The sequence below is a fragment of the Dendropsophus ebraccatus genome, chromosome 7, assembly GCF_027789765.1.
Source record: "Dendropsophus ebraccatus isolate aDenEbr1 chromosome 7, aDenEbr1.pat, whole genome shotgun sequence".
Classification (NCBI taxonomy): domain Eukaryota; kingdom Metazoa; phylum Chordata; class Amphibia; order Anura; family Hylidae; genus Dendropsophus; species Dendropsophus ebraccatus.
This window is the reverse complement of record NC_091460.1, coordinates 42,455,544-42,473,577: the sequence shown is the minus strand read 5'-3', so window position 1 is coordinate 42,473,577 and position 18,034 is coordinate 42,455,544. Positions and strand designations below refer to the sequence as shown.

Genomic DNA, 18,034 nt, shown 5'->3' with positions numbered 1-18,034 from the left:
CGGCTTCGCGCTGGGGGCGGAAGTGACGTTGCCGTCGCTCTGCATTGACGTCATCATGGGCAGAATTTGGTGACAGAAGACAGAGAGTAGCTGGTAAGCCGGCGGTGCTGACCTGGTCAGTAGTGCTGTGTATTGTAGTGTCACCCACTCCCTTTAGTGATGTATACTAATGTGTATTGTTAGGATGTAGGAAGCTTCCCTTTAACTACTGCAGCCATTGTAGTATGCCAGGCTGGATGTGTTATACCTATACCTGGATATATGCTGGAACAAATAAAACTATATCCACATCCCACAGACACAGGGAACAACATTAGAGCCAATGGCAGGGCGGTCACATGACAGCAACCTGACTGTGACACGGGGGATAACCAGTGCTAGTTATAGGGGATATCCAGGATAAGGCTAACACAGCGCCTCACCTGTCCTCAGGGGGTATGTGGTATTACATCGAGGCTCCATTCACGTCAATAGAACTTATCTGCAGTACCGCACACAGACAGAGGACAGGAGTGGCGCTGTTTCTGGAGCAGCTTTTTTCCCCCTAATCCTGGGTGTCTGCTTTTTCTAATCTTGGATAACCCCTTTAAATACTCTGGGGGAGATTTATTATACAGTTTTAAAATAAAAATGATACAGCTCAGCTCCATAGAGAATGAGTGACGATTGTGTTTTTGGGATGGTGGGGGGTCTGGACAGTCTGATGGATACGGAATACCGAGCTTAGATGGGAATACCACCTTTAATATTTAAAAGCTTGGCAATGATTGGTTGCTATGGGCATGAAAGAACACTTACTGTAAGATGGCACAATAAATCTCCCCCTATATATATATATATATATATATATATATATATATATATATATATATATGGTGTCCACTGGACATTCATGGAAGTACTGTATTACTGTCACATGACATCACGCTCAGCAGCCATGTGATTGCATTCTGCAATGGCTCTTGTCACCAACTCAAGGAATTCCCCTTGAAAGGCTTGTGCAGACTTACAAAAACATGGCTGCGTTCTCCTAGAGACAGCACAAACTGAGCACATTTGTCCTCAGTTTGGGTGCGGTATTGCAGCTTAGTTACATTGAAGTGAATAGAGCTTAAAGTGTCCCTGTTGTTTAATTTTTTTTTTTTTTTTTTTTGCAGAAATCAATAGTCCAGGCAATTTTAAGAAACTTTATAATTGGATTTATTAGCCAAAAAATGAATTTTTAGCATGAAAAAGCAGTTTAAAGCTCTCAACCCGGGCTTCATGGTTTTCTGTGGAGAGGGGAGGAGGGGAGGGGGATGAGGCACCAAAACAGGACAACAAAGAGTGAATTTACAACTATATCACTGGGCTATCTTCTCTGACAGTCAACACGGACTTCTCTGACCTCTGAATAGCGGCTTTCACGCCGTTCCAGCTGTGTCATCCTTTGTTCTCTGCTGCCGACTAATTCCCTCCTCCCCCCTCTCCTCTCCATAGAACAGACAGGGCCCGACTGATGTAAAAGAGTCGTGATTTCCTGATAATGAGCAGTGAATGAGAGAGAGAGGAGGGGGGCACCTGGGGAAAGGCTTTTTGAATGCAGATAATGGCATATTTGCCTATTAAACCAAATTACAAAGTTTCTTAAAATCGCCGGTACTATTGATTTCTGCAAAAAAAAAACAAAAAAAAAAACACATTGACACTTTAACTGTAATACCATGCACAACCTGAGATCATGGGTGGTGCTGTTTTTGTAAGAAAGTAGCCGTGTTTTTTCAAATCCTGTGTAACCCCTTTAAAATATGCAAAGGGGCACATTGTATGTTTAGTGAACTACCTGTTTAATTTTTTTGCTCTGAGCTGGGGTGTGTTTCACCGTGTGCGCACACAAAGAGGCTCCACTGCTCAGAAGATTTATGTAGAGGAATTGCGGCATATCCAGCAAGCCTCTGCTGGACTTAATAGATGTTCCCCTATGTCTTATAGAGGGCCCCCTCTAATAGGGTGTGTGTCCTAAAGTGACCCTTTTTTGAGCCGTAAAACAACAGTTTTATGGCCCTAAAATAGGCAAAGAGCTTGTGTGAACACTGCCATATACCTGTGACTGAATTTCTTGCTGATCTAGAACCATAGGAGCTGAACTGCAGTTCCAGACACAACCTATAGACAGCTGGAGCAATTGTGGTGTTCTAATTTATGGAAGAAATCAATTGGGTTGGTCAAATTTAAAGGGATACTCCGGCAAAAAAATATTTATATATATTTTTTTAAATTAACAGGTAACAGAAATTACTTCTGTCTAAAAATCTCAGGTCTTCCAGTATTTATAAGCTACTGTATGGACAGTTCCTGACATGGACAGAGATGGCAGCAGAGAGCACGGTGTCAGACTGGATAGAATACACCACTTCCTGCAGGACATACAGCAGCTGATAAGTACTGCAAGACTTGAGATTTTTAAATTGAAGTAATTTACAAATCTATATAACTTTTTGGTACCAATTGCTTTATAAAAAAAATTGCTGGAGTACTCCTTTAACTTTGAAGTGGAGAAAAGAGATGACTCCTTTGGGAATAGAAGCTGATGCCAGTTCAGCTTCTCTTGTATCCCAGCATCATTCTGGATCTTTCTGCAGCTTGAAGATGAAGCATTGCTGTGCATGGCAATTGCAGGATTATAGATGTGGTGAATCTGTTCCTGGGTCCTGCCTGCTGACTGTATCCTCCATACTGGTGCTGTTACCTGCAGATGGGTGGGTATCGTCCATATCCCGTGATGGCTTGGGTCTGTTATTTCCTATGTGGAGATCAGCTGACTCTCTAGTACCTGAAGCCATTCATTACAGGCCGGATTATGGTGATTTCTGTCTATGTAATTGCAGCAGTCGTTCCCTTCTCCTGCAGCACAGTCGCTCCTATTCTTCCAGTCCAGCTCCGTCACACCACACAGCCGCTCTCTGTATTCTGGGTGTGAGGTGTCTTTACCCTTCGTAGTAGCTGGCTCAGATTTACGTCAATGTGTATACTGTATTATTATATTTATCACAACGTACCTCTGTGTTCTTCAGTCACACCACCTGTGATGGTTGTCATAGTACAATAATAAGTCATGGACATCTTCTGTATATGTCTAGTCGATCATAGGGGATGTTCTTGATCAGAAATCATGGGTGCTTAGATGAGGTGCACTATAGGATAAGAAGGGGCACCATTCCACATTGTATCTCAGGCAGCCCTATGGCGGGTAGGATTACACCTAAGAAATTCTCTGGTTGTATGTTATCATACTGATCCTACTGAGTTTGAAGGGGTTGTCCAGCAAAAATGTTTTTCTTACAAATCGACTGGTTTCACAAAGTTGTATAGATTTGTAATTTACTTCTATTTGAAAATCTCAAGTCTTCCAATACTTAACAGCTGCTGTATGTCCTGCAGGCAGAAGTGTTTTCTTTTCAGTCTGACACAGTGCTCTCTGCCGCCACCTCTGTCCATGACAGGAACTGTCCAGAGCAGGAGAAGTTTTCTATGGGGATTTGCTCTGGACAGTTCCTGTCATGAACAGAGGTGGCAGCAGAGAGCACTGTGTCAGACTTAAAAGAATACAACATACATACAGCAGCTGATAAGTATGGGAAGACTTGAGATTTTTAAAGAGGACCTGTCACCCCCCCCCCCCCCCCCCCCGTGCCAGGGTGACAGGCTCCTGACCCCCAGCTAGATCCCCTTATACAGATCTCATCTGGCCGAGTCCCGGAGCCAGTCCCTGGATGGAGATATCCCGGTAAGAAGCCGGCGCGCGCGCTGTGGGGAGAGGTCTGGCAGCCATTGAGAATGAATGGAGGCGGACTCATCTCTGCAATGCGCCAACGGCTCCATTTATTCTCTATGGACGTCGGACCTCTCCCCACAGCGCGCACGCCGGCTTCTGGCCAGGATAGTCTCCGGGAGCGGGACTCGGCCAGATGAGGTCTGCACAAGGGGATCTAGCTGGGGGTCGGGTGCCTGTCACCCCGGCACGGGGGGTGACAGGTCTCCTTTATATAGTAGTAAATTACAAATCTATATAACTTTCTGACACTAGTTGATTTGAAAGTAAAAAATTTCACTGGACAACCCCTTTAATTCATTGGCGTCTAACCTGCAGCCTTCCAGTTGTAACAAAACTACAATTCTCAGCATGCCTGGATAGCCAAAGCTTTAGCTGTCAAGGCATAATGGGAATTGTAGTTTTGCAACAGCTGGGAGAGGTACAGGTTGGACACCATGGTGGTAGTCATGTCTAAATTGATGATTGACGTGATTATGTTATTTCCTATTCTACAGGTAAGGGTTACACTAGTGATGACCTGGAAATAATGACATTTTCTTTTCTGATTTCTAGGTCACTGAGATGGTAGTACAGAATGGACCCGGCTGCCAGTCACAGTTGTCACCTTCTCCAGCAGCTTCATGAGCAGCGTATCCAAGGACTGCTGTGTGACTGCATGCTGGTGGTGAAAGGCGTCTGCTTCAAAGCTCACAAGAATGTGCTTGCTGCCTTCAGTCAGTATTTTCGGTAAGATATATTATAGAAAAGGGGTTTTGCTGCAGCAAGAATGGTTGTAGTACTATGTCTGTGCATGTACTCTATTTTTTGCTTTATAAAGCTATGTTCACATATAGTATTTCCGTCAGTCTTTTTTCAACAAAAACCAGGAGTGGAAATGACAGGGCAAAGTTATAATTGAAAGATTTGCCCAGTTTCTGTCTTTTCAACTTATTATCTGTTTTGGTTGAAGAAAGACTGGCGGAAATACTATGTGTGAACATAGCCTAAGATGCACCTGACTGTAAATTGCACCTCTGGTTTAGAGAACAGACAACAGGAAAAAAAAGTTTCCTGCTAATTAAACTTCCCCAGTGTTCTAAGGCAGTGAAGGGGTCAAATACTACTGAAATGGCAGTACATCATACCCCCACATACACAGCTCTGCTGCCTGCACAATACATAGTCAGCTTTGCTGCATCATACACTTATCTCTACTGCATCAAAATACCTACACACAGCTCTGCTACATAAACATACCCACAGACTCACACAGTGTTACTATATCAATATACAGACACAGACTTCTGCTACATCACCAGATCCAAACAGCTCTGCTACATACAGAGACACACACACAGCTCTGCTTCATAAACATACCCACAGACACACATAATACATCACCATACCCAAACAGCTTTGCTACATAGAGAGAGACACACACAGCTCTGCTTCATAAACATACCCACAGACACACATAATACATCACCATACCCAAAAAGCTTTGCTACATAGAGACACTAACACAGCTCTGCTTCATAAACATACCCACAGACACACATAGTACATAACCATACCCTAACAGCTCTGCTACATACAGAGACACACACAGCTCTGCTTCAGAAACAGACACACATAATACATCACCATACCCAAACAGCTTTTCTACATACATACAGACACACACACACACACACACACACACACACACACACACAGCTCTGCTTCATAAACAGACACACATAATACATCACCATACCAAAAAAAACAGCTTTTCTACATACATACAGACACACACACACACACACACAGCTCTGCTTCATAAACAGACACACATAGTACATCACCATACCCAAACAGCTTTTCTACATACATACATACAGACACACACACACACACAGCTCTGCTTCATAAACAGACACACATAGTACATCACCATACCCAAACAGCTTTGCTGCATAGAGACACTAACACAGTTCTGCTTCATAAACATACCCACGGACACTTACACTCACACAGTCATCGACCTGATTATCTTGTGAGATTTATTGATACCCTTCATATGTTTCCATGATATCTGTTGATCTTACTTCAGACCTTGGCTTCTCACTCTCCTTCTCTTCTCTCCTCTGACAGATCCCTCTTTCAGAACGCTTCAAACCAGAAAAATGACGTCTTTCATTTGGACATTAAGAACATTGGTGGCATAGGTCAGATATTGGACTTCATGTATACCTCTCACCTGGACCTGAACAATGATAACATACAGGTTATGTTGGACATTGCACAATGTCTTCAGGTCCAAAACGTCCTAAACATGTGTTACAGCTTCTTAAAGCTGACTACCAACATGGATCCGGTCACTTCCATGCCATGCAACAGTTCTCTACCTCTCCAGGGCACTTATACCACGTTTAATAATCCGATATCTAGTGAGCACCTCCCCACGCCGCTCCTAGAGGAGCCGATATCCGATGAGAGACAACCCCAGGCCGATAAGGGGAACGCCCCTTCTGGTGATGTATCCAAGAGCACACCTGCCTCCTTGAACCCCAATAACAAGGAGAGTCACTTGAAGCAGTTCGGACAACCTTATAAATTACGGGATTTTTACAGTAAACTGTTTTATAAGGAGACGGCGGACAAGGCGGCCGAGCAGCTGACATCATCCAGTGTCTGTACAGAGCCCAGCATTGAACCGCAGCCATGGACCTTGAATAACTCGGAGTCCATCTTGGCTCCTTCTGACTCCTTACCCCTTGAACCCTTACCAGCTTTCTCACAAACCTTTGTTACCTCCCAGGATCCAGAGACGTCTCCATTACAATTCCCTCAAGAGATGCGTCTTAAGAAAGCTATTCACTTAAAGAAGTTAAACTTTCTCAGGTCTCAGAAGGCGGCAGAAGAGTCTTCTGAGCCCATAGGAGTCTTGCAAAAAGCTGTAGAGGAGACCAACTTTCCCACAGTGGAGCTGGAGAGCCCGGAGAAGAACTTTCTGGAAAAAGAAGTGGACGGGCAAATGCTGGAGACCGCAGAAATGCTGGAGACCACAGAACAAATTATTGAGGGTGAAAGAGATGAGAATCCTAACCTGGAAGATCCCAGCCCCCTTATCCCCAAGCATTGCTCATGTGATGTGTGCGGAAAGAGGTTCAAGCACCCCAGTAATCTCGAGCTGCACAAACGTTCTCATACAGGTATAGTGAGGTAATGGTTGCTTAGATCACTCCCTTATTGAGTGTTACTCATGAAGTGTCCTGGATCTTTCATATATATGCAATTTACAGGGTATTTAATCCATAAAGCCATCATTGTATGACAGGACCACTGCAGCGGCAATGCCTGGGTGACTGCAGCTTGTCTTGTAAAATCAGCTGTTTGGTGCCAAGAATGGGACCCGCAGTAATCGGCTGTTTCCTATGGCACCTGCATTGTCTGCATTGTCTCTGATTTGACAATATGATATGATACATAGGATAGGTCATCAGTTTTATAAAGATGAATAACCCCTTTAATTGCTAAAGGCCCTATTCCACGGAACGATTATCGGCCGATATCGGCCGCTACGGACGATAATCGTCCCGTGGAATAGAGTGCAACGATCAGCCGACATCGTTCATGTCGGCTGGTCGTTGCAGTCGCTTGTTTTTCAACATGTTGAAAAACAAGCGACTGATATAGCAGCGATCTGCTGCCGTCGCTCCATTGAATAGGAGCATCGGCAGCAGACGCTGCTATATCCTATGGGCTGCCCAGGCGATCAGCGATTCCCCGGGCAGCCCCCCCCGCAGCTCCCCGATGCCCCTCCCGCACTCACCCGCTCGCTGCAGCCGCGATGAATAGCAGTGGCAGCGAGTGGGGAACGAGGAGCAAACGAGCGCTGAGAGCGCTCGTTTGCTCCTCTTTAAAGACCCGTGGAATAGGCCCTTAAGACTTAAAGGGAATGTACCATCAGGCCTGGGCTGAAGCACTGGAGGCGGGCTGACCCACTTTATTCTAATGGAGCCATGTCATAGAGGGGCGGGGGTCTCCTCCCACTGGGGGTTGGTCGGCCCGCCTCCAGGGCTTCAGCCCAGGCCTAATGGTACATTCCTTTTAACATATACTTATGTGGGTCAAAGGGGTAATGACTCTCCTTAAGGATATAAGTGTTTATAAGTGTTTTTTCAAACAACACCACACCTGTCCATGGGTCGTGTCTGGTATTGCAGCTCAGTTTGAACTGAATGAGGCTGGACTGCAATGCCACCTACAACCTGTGGATAGGTGTGGTGCTGTTAATAGGAAAAAATAAGCATCTAACCTGCTGATATTTCCCAATAGCATACAGGGCACTGAAGATGAAGGTAGGTTTCTTACTTTCATTTTCTGCACCTTTTCCATGATATTAGGAGTTTATTCTTCATGCTAATGAGGTGTTTTGGCGCACTGGACCGGGACTACCCCCCAGTGCACCCATCTGCCTTGTCTGCTGCCCTGCTGACTCTCCATTCCCCCGAAGCAGGTTATCAAGGAACAGATGCTCAAGTGGAGGTCCACAGGTAGAATACCTTCGGCTCTGCAGGTGCTGGCACAGCAGTGTTGTACTGGTGCAGTACAAATTATGGGAGAAGTAGTGCGATTAAAAAATCCACATTTATTCAGCACAACACGTTTCTAGGTATTACCTCTTTATCAAGTCCAACTTGCATGCAGCCCGAACTTATTCTACCCGTGGACCTCCACTCATTCTGTTCCACTGTGGTCTTATTGAAACTTGACGCTGATCCGGCAGCGGCCAGCCTGATAGGTAAACTTTCAGACCTGTTATTAGGAGATACTTTGTATGAGTTGTCAAGCACATTTTCCTTACATTATTTTTTGTTCTCAGAAACAGTAACTTATCAATACTGCCCCCTATGGACAAGAATATAGATCTGCACGAAGAGAGAACTCTAGCTGCAGTTCTTTACTTAGTATACCAACAATGGGGGAGATTTATCAAACATGGTGTAAAGTGAAACTGGCTCAGTTGCCCCTCGCAACCAATCAGATTCCATCTTTCATTTTCCAAAGAGTCTGTGAGGAATGAAAGGTGGAATCTGATTGGTTGCTAGGGGCAACTGAGCCAGTTTCACTTTACACCATGTTTGATAAATCTCCCCCAATGAGTTATAGGGCACATAAAAGCTTCTTCCTCTCCATCCCAGACATTAGAGAAGACAGCCATGCCTTATATCTAATAATGCACCTCTTACTTTATAGGTGAGAAGCCCTTTGAATGTAGTGTTTGTGGGAAGCACTTCTCGCAGGTGAGACATTCACATGTGTTTATCCAGAAAATCAGAATAATAGGTTCAGGCTGTGACTAACAATGTCCATCTTTAGCCCTTGTGTGTGGCAAAGGGGACATATGAGACATGTAAGGCCTCCTAAAATAAGGCTATGTTCACACACAGTAAAATAAAAGCCAAATACCTTTGGGACGAACTAGAATAGACTGGAGATTGCTTTATATACGTACTTAAAATAGATTGCGTTTAAGTACATACGTGCTTAAAAGAAATGTATATTATGTTTTGTATGTATAGCTGGTGGATCTGTTTAATGGCATTGTATCAGGTTTAATATATGTATGTATAAAAAATGTGTGTATAAATAATGTGTATCAACCTATGTCCAGTCCGGTTGTACCGTCCTATGCAATTTGATGAGCATGATGTCATTCTGCTGATGCACTCTGTGTCCACCAGGGGGAGGGCTTCATCCACTTATAATGTCACTTCTCAGGAATATGACTTCTTACACTGTCTTCCCTCTTAGGCTGGCAACCTTCAGACTCACCTGCGACGACACTCTGGTGAAAAGCCTTATATATGTGAGATTTGTGGTAAGAGGTATGTTATCATTATATGTATACAAACAAAAAAACAGAAGTTGCAACAGCAACCCACAGGTGCAAGGGCTTACCGTATATACTCCTCCCAGCGTACACACGGTAAACACCTGCTCTGTAGATATTAAAAAGTGAGCATCTTAGCAAACTATTTGATCAAACAGAGTGTACCATGCCACCATGTTAAGGTGTCCTCAGAGACATGGTCCTACTCTAGCATTCCCACACTAGCAATGGCCTCTCCTGGGCTGAATAAGCATACAACTGGGCTCAGCAAAATTATCTCTTTTTATAGCAGCCTTGGGACATGGGTGGAGTGCAGGCCAACAGGAGGCAACCATACTCCCCCACATTTAGGTGTTTATCATGTGCACACTGGGAGAAGTATATATGGTAAGCCCTTGCACCTGTAGGATGCTGTTGCACCTTCTGTTTTTTTCCTGTACTTTAGCCACAAGCAGCGTGCAACCTGCAGTGTGAACAGTCATAGATGTGCTGCCAATTTTTCCTTTTTTTCTATTATATGTTTATATATATTTTTTCCCTCTTTGAATTTTTAGTATGGACAGCGATAAAATACACATTCAGCAAATGTAATGTTTGCAAAGACTTTAGAAATAATCTGCAATATTATTACTTAAAGAGGGAATTTTTTTTAAAAAAAGAATTCTTTAATAAAATAATATAACTAGAGATGAGCAAACCTGGAGCATGCTCGAGTCGATCTGAACCCGATCTTTCGGCATTTGATTAGCGGTGGCTGCTGAACTTGGATAAAGCCCTAAGACTATGTGGAAAACATGGATATAGTCATTGGCTGTATCCATGTTTTCCAGACAACGTTAGGGCTTTATCCAAGTTCAGCAGCCCCTGCTAATCAAATGCCGATTGTTTGGGTTCGGATCAACTCAAACCCGGTTCGCTTATCTCTAAATATAAGAAAATTAAATTTTTTTCCTTTTTTTTTTCTTTACGTATTTACTGGCAGCAGTAAGCGGTGACACAGCCCCTCCGCTGCGACCAGTGGCTGTGTCAGGAACTGCAGGCCTTGGTCCCAGCACAGTTTGGTATCACTTACACAGCATTGCCTACTGTAATGCACTACTATTGTGTATTCTAGATTTGCCGTTTCTGGTGACGTCCAGCGTCACATTGTCATTCACACAGGAGAGAAGCCTCACTTGTGCGACATCTGTGGTCGAGGTAAAAAAAATTATTTTCTTTTAAAAGACTCAGTTGTGTATCAAACAAGTTCTGCATTGTGTATTATGTTCCAACCAGGGTTTAGTAACATCAGCAACTTGAAGGAACACGAGAAGACGCACGCAGCTGACAAATTCTACACCTGCGATGACTGCGGGAAATCCTTCAACATGCCGCGGAAGCTGATAAAGCACAGGAACCGGCACACTGGAGAGAGACCATACAGCTGCCTGACTTGTGGTAAATTTTTTTATTTTTTTTGATGGTGGAAAAAAGCCAGTGACCTTCCGCTAGTGGCCAAAGTAGAGATTGTGTGACGGAAAGAGGAGGATGTCTCACTGTACTCCTGTCTCTGTTGATAAGGAGGACACTGCTGGGAAATGATCTGTACAAAACTGGAAGTCTTAGTTTTAAAGGAGAAGTCCGACATGGGGGCAAAAAAATAATTATGGGCAGGGGGTGGGGGGGAATTAAAAAAGACAAATGCTCACCTGTCCCCGTGCCTGCTCTGCATCACCTGGCTCCTGTACTCTGCCAGGTGTCCTTTTCTTCCGGTTTCTGGGTACGTCACAAGCGGGTGGGATTTAGCGCACTCAGTCAATCACGGACTGCAGAGGTGTCCTGCCCCAGTCACCGGGTATCTGTCAACCGGGTCCTGATGTAGCCAGAGGGGAGCTAAGAAGACAGTTGGCTGGGGTCCAGGAGTGGGATGCTGCACGGGCATCGGGAAAGGTGAATATAACTTCTTTTTTTATGTTTCCCCACCCCGTAATAATTTTTTGACCTAGTGCAAGACATCCCCTTTAAGCCTAGTGGTGAGAATGAAAACTGCAAGATTTTAGGATTATTTGAAAAAATAACCAAAACAATACCAACAATTATAAAAAAAAATAAGTAAATAATAAAAACTTGATTTCGTCTGCTTTCACATACTCTGTAGGTCTGTCCTCAATTACAGACAGACTTCGAATTGCCCTGTTCATGCATCCATGTGGAATGGCACCTTTCTTCTGTGAATTGGTCCCTGCATTGCGGACTACTACAGAATGTGTGAATGTAGCCTTAAACAGTAGATCCTTTTCTGATAACACATTCCCTTTAAGCTATCAGTATGTTTTAGTGTGTGGGAACAAACTGGAGAACCTGGAGGAAACCCACACAAACACAAGTAGAACATACAAGCTCTGTGTAGAGGTTATCTTTGAAGGGGTTCTGAACCCACCATACTGCAGGTGTGAACCCAGCTATAGATTTGGTTCCCTATTGTGACCATGTTTGTTCCGCATTGTTATAAGTTGCCCTTTTTTAATTAAAAAATGTACACCAAAAAGAACAGAAAGGCTGGGTTCACACTATGTTTTTGCAATCTGTTTTTTGCAAAAAAAAAAAAAAACAAAACTGATGAAACAAACGGATGCAACTGTGTGCATGCGTTTTGATCTGTTTTTCCATTGACTTCCATTATAAAAAAAATGGAACGGACACAAAAACGAGGTCAACCACGGCACACAGTTGCATCTGTTTTTTTTAATCAGTTTTTCATCCATTTTTTGCAAAAAACGGATTGCAAAAATGTAGTGTGAACCCAGCCTAACATGCATTTATAGAACACAGAAATTGGTGTGTTAACATGTACAGTTATAAAGCACAATAAGTATAGTTACAAAAAGCAGACTAAGAAAACTTTCATCCATCATTTGCAAACTGCACAGGGCACTATATGGAAGTTCTTGGCAAACCAGGAAACCTGTGACTGATTTTGATAACAGGAGGGACTCACACCCTTTGTCATCCAGACCAGGAATCGGCATCTTCCAGTGGTCTAATGGTGCGTTTACACAAAATAATTTATCTGACAGATTTTTGAAGCCAAAGCCAGGAATAGACTATAAACAGAGAACAGGTCATAAAGGAAGGAAAGATTGAGAGTTTTCCTCTTATTTAATCCATTCCTGGCTTTGGCTTCAATAATCTGTCAGATAAATCTCTCTGTGTAAACCCACCATAAGACAGGCAATGGTTTCTTAGCTTTTAAGGCTCTAATTAGATGAGAATACAAAATGGACACAAGTCTACCTGGGCTTTGGGATCTGGTAACCCCTCTAAGAGGAAAGAGGAAATTAGAATAGATGGATTGGGGAACTGTGATAAGAAAGCATGCCGCAGCTGCAAGAATCTATAGAAATATGTCCTGGGAACCGCAAAAGAGTCTCTAAGTATAGAAAACTCCACCACACTATCCTCCACATATATCAGAAATATAATGGACCCCCTGCTGATGCCGATAACTTGTGTCTTCTACCCCATTAAGATGAGGAAGGGTCTGATTGAACCAGATGGGTGATTCCAGTTGGATTTGGCTGTAGTCCAGTATCTGTTAAGACACCACTCAGGGTACAAACACACATGGCATAAACGCTGCGTATTTACTGCTGCGATACGCAGCAGATACGCAGCAGATTAGATCTAAATAACTGAACACAGTATCAAATCTGCTGCGTATCTGCTGCATATCTGCTGTGTGTGTTTGTACCCTCAGACTTTCCGAGCAACTTTATGGGCTGGGAGCACAGGAATTTGTGGCTGGGTAGGGGATTCAAGAAATGACCATAAGGACAATGGTTCAATATAATCAGCCAAGTGTATATCAGGGGAACAAGGAGATTGAGCCATAGTCCATGGACCCAAATAGATATCAGGCAGGGCCATCACAGCACTATCCTTTGTAGTTTAGCAAGTTGTAGCTTCCCTAACCCTACCCCCCCTCAATAAATCTAATTGTTTAAGAATCCAGAAAAATTGTGTGGGAATGGGTACAAACACACGTTGAAGAACATACAATCACCTCTTCTGTACCACCATCTTTATATATGAGATTTATACAGCCAGCTACTGATACCGGTAATGAGGACCACAGTCTCGTTGTCTATTTTTTAACTGTATTTGATCAGTTTTTTGTTATCTATATTTTGTTGTTTTTATGATATGGATGAAATACAGAAGTAAAAAATAGAATAAAACTAAAATGTGAGAAAATGTATTTTGAAAAAGTGCCACTGTCATTTAAAAAACAACTTTGGACATGTCACATTTTGATAGGTGGGGGTCTGGGTGCTGAGGCCCATCCTAGGCTGAGCTGAGCACATCTCTCCCAATCTGTCACATCAATTTTATAGAAAATGTATGGAGCCCATCTTCTGTAGTGAGGAGAGAGAGACGCCTCAGTTGTTTGGAAGGAACCAGCACAAGGCAGTAAGCTATTCCACTGACGCTTCATGCACATGCACAGCTTTTACTGTCAGTAAGTCTTTCAGGAGCAAAAAATAAAAGAACATAGTCATGTGCTGCACAGCTGCCACGCTGCTCTCCTCCAGCGGCTCTTCTCCTTACCTGCTCTGTTGAGTTCCGGAGCGCTGGGGGAGAGAGTAGCCTCTTGTGGTCAGAGACTTAAAGCTGCCTCCGGCCACAAGAATGATTGACAAGGGGGAGAGAGAATGGTTCCACGCCTTGTCGAACACATCGCTGCACCATGGACAACACATTGAACACCTCAAATAGCTGTGCATTACATGGAACATCCTGATTATTGTTGCAGCTTTCTGTGTTGATAACTTTTAAACCACAAGATTAGAGATGAGTGAACCTGGAGCATGCTTGAGTCCATCCGAACCCGAACGTTCGGCATTTGATTAGCGGTGGCTGCTGAAGTTGGATAAAGCCCTAAGGCTATGTGGAAAACATGGATATAGTCATTGGCTGTATCCATGTTTTCCAGACAACCTTAGAGCTTTATACAACTTGAGCAGCCCCAGCTAATTAAATGCCGAATGATTGGGTTCAGTTGGACTCGAACCCCAACCCGGTTCGCTCATCTCTACACAAGATACATTGCGCATTTGATTGCAGAAATTGATTTCTGCTACAATTCTGGTCTTTGATATACTACATGACCATCTTCCTTTTGAAAAAACTAACCCTTGATCCAATATGGCATCTTTCAAGAAGGTGGCCATGTTCCAGACATAGCCTAAAAGGCTCCACAGCTATTTCTTGCTGGGGTATTCAGATATGTCTAATTTTTGAAATAAAAGGGTGTCCTGAGACTTTTGATGCACCCTGTGTATATAGCTACTTGTATAGAAATGATGGTCACCCAGTAGGTAAGTGGTTACTATGCAGCCGTAATGGATCTATATGGGTTTATATAAAACACCACCACACCTATCCTCAGATTGTGTTTGGTTTTGTAGCTTATCCATTCTATGAGTGTTGAAAATGTATGGTACATTTTGAATATGATATATTTGCTTCTCTACACATTTTGTCACGTAGCAGCTGATGTACTGTTCACTCTATGATTAAGTCCTATCCATTCTTTACCAGGGAAAAAGTTTGCTGGCTCGGGAGATCTGCGCAGGCATGTGAGATCCCATACGGGGGAGAAGCCGTACACCTGCGATGTGTGTAACAAAAGTTTCTCTCGCTCTGCCGTCCTGAGACGGCATAAGAATATGCACTGCAAGCCTACAGAGGACGGACAGATCACTCCGGAGGAGTTCCCAAACACTGTGGAATCAGCGGGAAAAGCACAGAATTCTGATCCATTAACTCCTAACATCCCAGCTGCCTTTATGCAAGAACAAGGACATTCAGTGGAAAACGCACAGAGCGACTATGAAGGAAATGATGATAACTCCTACTGCAAACTGCAGACTGTGATTCAGCAGGATGACCTTACAGCCCAGGAGAAGAGAACAGCCGAGTGCACGAAAGTGCCTAAACCTCACTTAGCGGAATCGGCCAGCGCTTATACGTTTACAGAGGTGGAAGTGGCGGTCACAGAAGAGAGTTTACACTCGGATATATCGATGATTCGCTCCTCTTTAGTCACGTTGGAGAATACCTGTAATGAACCTTTGAATAACAGAGTACCTTCTAATGGATACAGAGGCTCCGATGGCCCGTTCTTCTCTAGTATGAGCCTTTGGGGACTCGCCATGAAGACTCTTCAAAATGAAAATGACATGGATCAGTGATTTCTACCATTTATTTCTGTTACAGACTACTTCACCTTATATGACTTTTTAAGTTATTAAATAATAATACAGATATTAAGGACTGAGATGGATACACACCCCCAGCTCCCCACTATGTCCTTAACATTGTTTTAGACTAGTTATTCAGTTGTCATTGCCCCTCCCAAGCAACCTTCTCACGAATGTGCTACAAGCATTACATTGGTCACGTGTGCCCATATAATATGCAGATAGGTCTCACTTCAAGTGGGAATCCCAGTGGTCAGATGTACAGTATATCCAGCACAAATTGATATATCATCCTTCTCTAATTTAGGAGGCTTATGGGAATAGAAATTGTTCCATATTTGACTGAGCACTTTCAACATAAAAAATAAGTCATACTCACCCCGATGCCTCCCAGACGCCATTTCAATGTTTCCTGGTCCTATTCCTCACTGCTGCTTCCTTTGACCTATGGAATCTACAGGAACTGTTCACTGTCTAATTACTGTCTAAGGTAGCTCAGATTAGCTGAGTGGGCTGTCCTGGTGAGGTCAACCTGCCACAAGACAAAAGACAGTGTAATAACAGTTGTGAGGGATTGGGGTAGGTGAGTATGAAGTTTTTTTAAGGGAATATCCAGACTAAAAAAAATTGCTGCTTTCCTCCATAAACAGCACCACTTTAGTCCTCAGTGTGAATTTGGCATTGCAGCTCATTTCCATTGAAGTGAATTGAGCTAAATTGCAATACCACACAGAATCTGAGGACAGGGGGTGGTGCTGTTTTTGCGAGAATGTAACTGGTTTTTCTAATCCTGGATAATCCCTTTAGCATGCCCACAGCCAAGTATGGAAATTTTTCTGTACCTTGGCAACTCCTTTAAGACTGTTTTAAGATACTCGTAGATCTAGCAAGCAGTACATCAATGCACTTTTATATTCACACACTGATCTCTGTTTACAAGTTGTAGTTATTGTAAACCCAAAATATAACAGTTTAATGACGGCAATATTTTTCTATTTTTAATAAATGTACAATATGTTTTTTTTTTTAGTTATTTGTTTGTAGGATAATTCCAACAAACATATATATATTATTGTGGAGAGTCTTCCTGTTGTTGCTGCGGATCTTCTTGTGCTGCTGAGGTGTTGTGTGGAACCCCACTAAGTAGTAAGGTCTGAGAAGCACCTGCTCTTAAAGTGACACGGTCACCCCCTTTTGTGCATTCTGACATCTCTACACAGGTGTAAAGGGTAAATTTAGCAGTTTTCACACCTTATATCATACGTCATGGTGCTTGTTCAAGTAAAAAGTGATCTTTTATGAACTGCAGATTGTGTTAAGTGGGCGGGGCCTCGCTGCATTAGCGCCGCCCACAATGTTACCGTTGGCCCCACCTCCTTGGCGGCCTTTGGTGGACCGACCTAGAGGGGGTGGGGCCTAGACCTTTAGGCCAGCTTGTTCCAATGGCTGGTGAGGGGGCTGGGCCAATGGTGGTGTTGTGGGCGGGGCTAAGTGGCATTAATGCTGCAAGGCCCCGCCCACTTAACATAATCTGCAATTGATAAGATGACTTTTTACTTGAACAAGCACCGTGACGTATGATATAAAATAAGGTATAAAAACCGCTAAATTTACCCTTTGTAGAGATGTCAGAATGCACAAAGGGGGTGACAGTGTCACTTTAAGTAATTCTATGGAGAGAAAAAAGACAAGGTAGCACATCCATAAATTTATGACTGACCATCTGCTTCTCAGCACTATATACTACTAACATCCAGAGTTACTTACAGTTTGATCAAAGTGTATAAGCCCACAGACCACTTCAAGGTTTTTGATTTGTGTAGGCCCCTAACTTAAAAATGGCACAGCCCCATGCAGCGACCACCACCCCAGCAACAATAATGCAACAGGATAGAGTGACTCAGATGTCCAGCAATCCCAATGCTGTCAGACGTAGCGCCCCCCCTGGGTTCTGGGCCATACCACTTGCAGACACAGTGCCGCCACAGCACTGTCCACTGCATGGATCCAACACCACACAAGCAAAAGCAGATGGAAAAAGAATCCTTACCCTGTGGTATCAGTCACAAAAGTGAGGAAAGTCGGACTCTGTACACTTACTAATTAAACTATGTGGATGAG

The 18,034-nt window shown here is 43.4% G+C and overlaps 1 protein-coding gene across 3 annotated transcripts; it reads left to right on the top strand.

Moving 5' to 3' along the window:
* The first annotated feature begins 17 nt into the window (after positions 1–17).
* ZBTB49 (zinc finger and BTB domain containing 49) lies at positions 18–16,915 on the top strand. 3 transcript variants are annotated; one of them, XM_069977402.1, is made up of 8 exons: positions 18–93; positions 4,367–4,540; positions 5,927–6,987; positions 9,035–9,081; positions 9,593–9,666; positions 10,786–10,868; positions 10,947–11,108; positions 15,252–16,915. In XM_069977402.1, exons 2-8 carry the CDS (start codon positions 4,389–4,391, stop codon positions 15,902–15,904), a joined length of 2,232 nt encoding a protein of 743 aa, XP_069833503.1. In that variant the 5' UTR covers positions 18–93; positions 4,367–4,388; the 3' UTR covers positions 15,905–16,915. The 3 variants fall into 3 exon arrangements, with proteins under 3 accessions (XP_069833503.1, XP_069833504.1, XP_069833505.1); XM_069977403.1 differs by having other exon boundaries at positions 49–115; XM_069977404.1 differs by lacking the exon at positions 18–93 and adding an exon at positions 2,544–2,738.
* Positions 16,916–18,034: the final 1,119 nt, after the last annotated feature.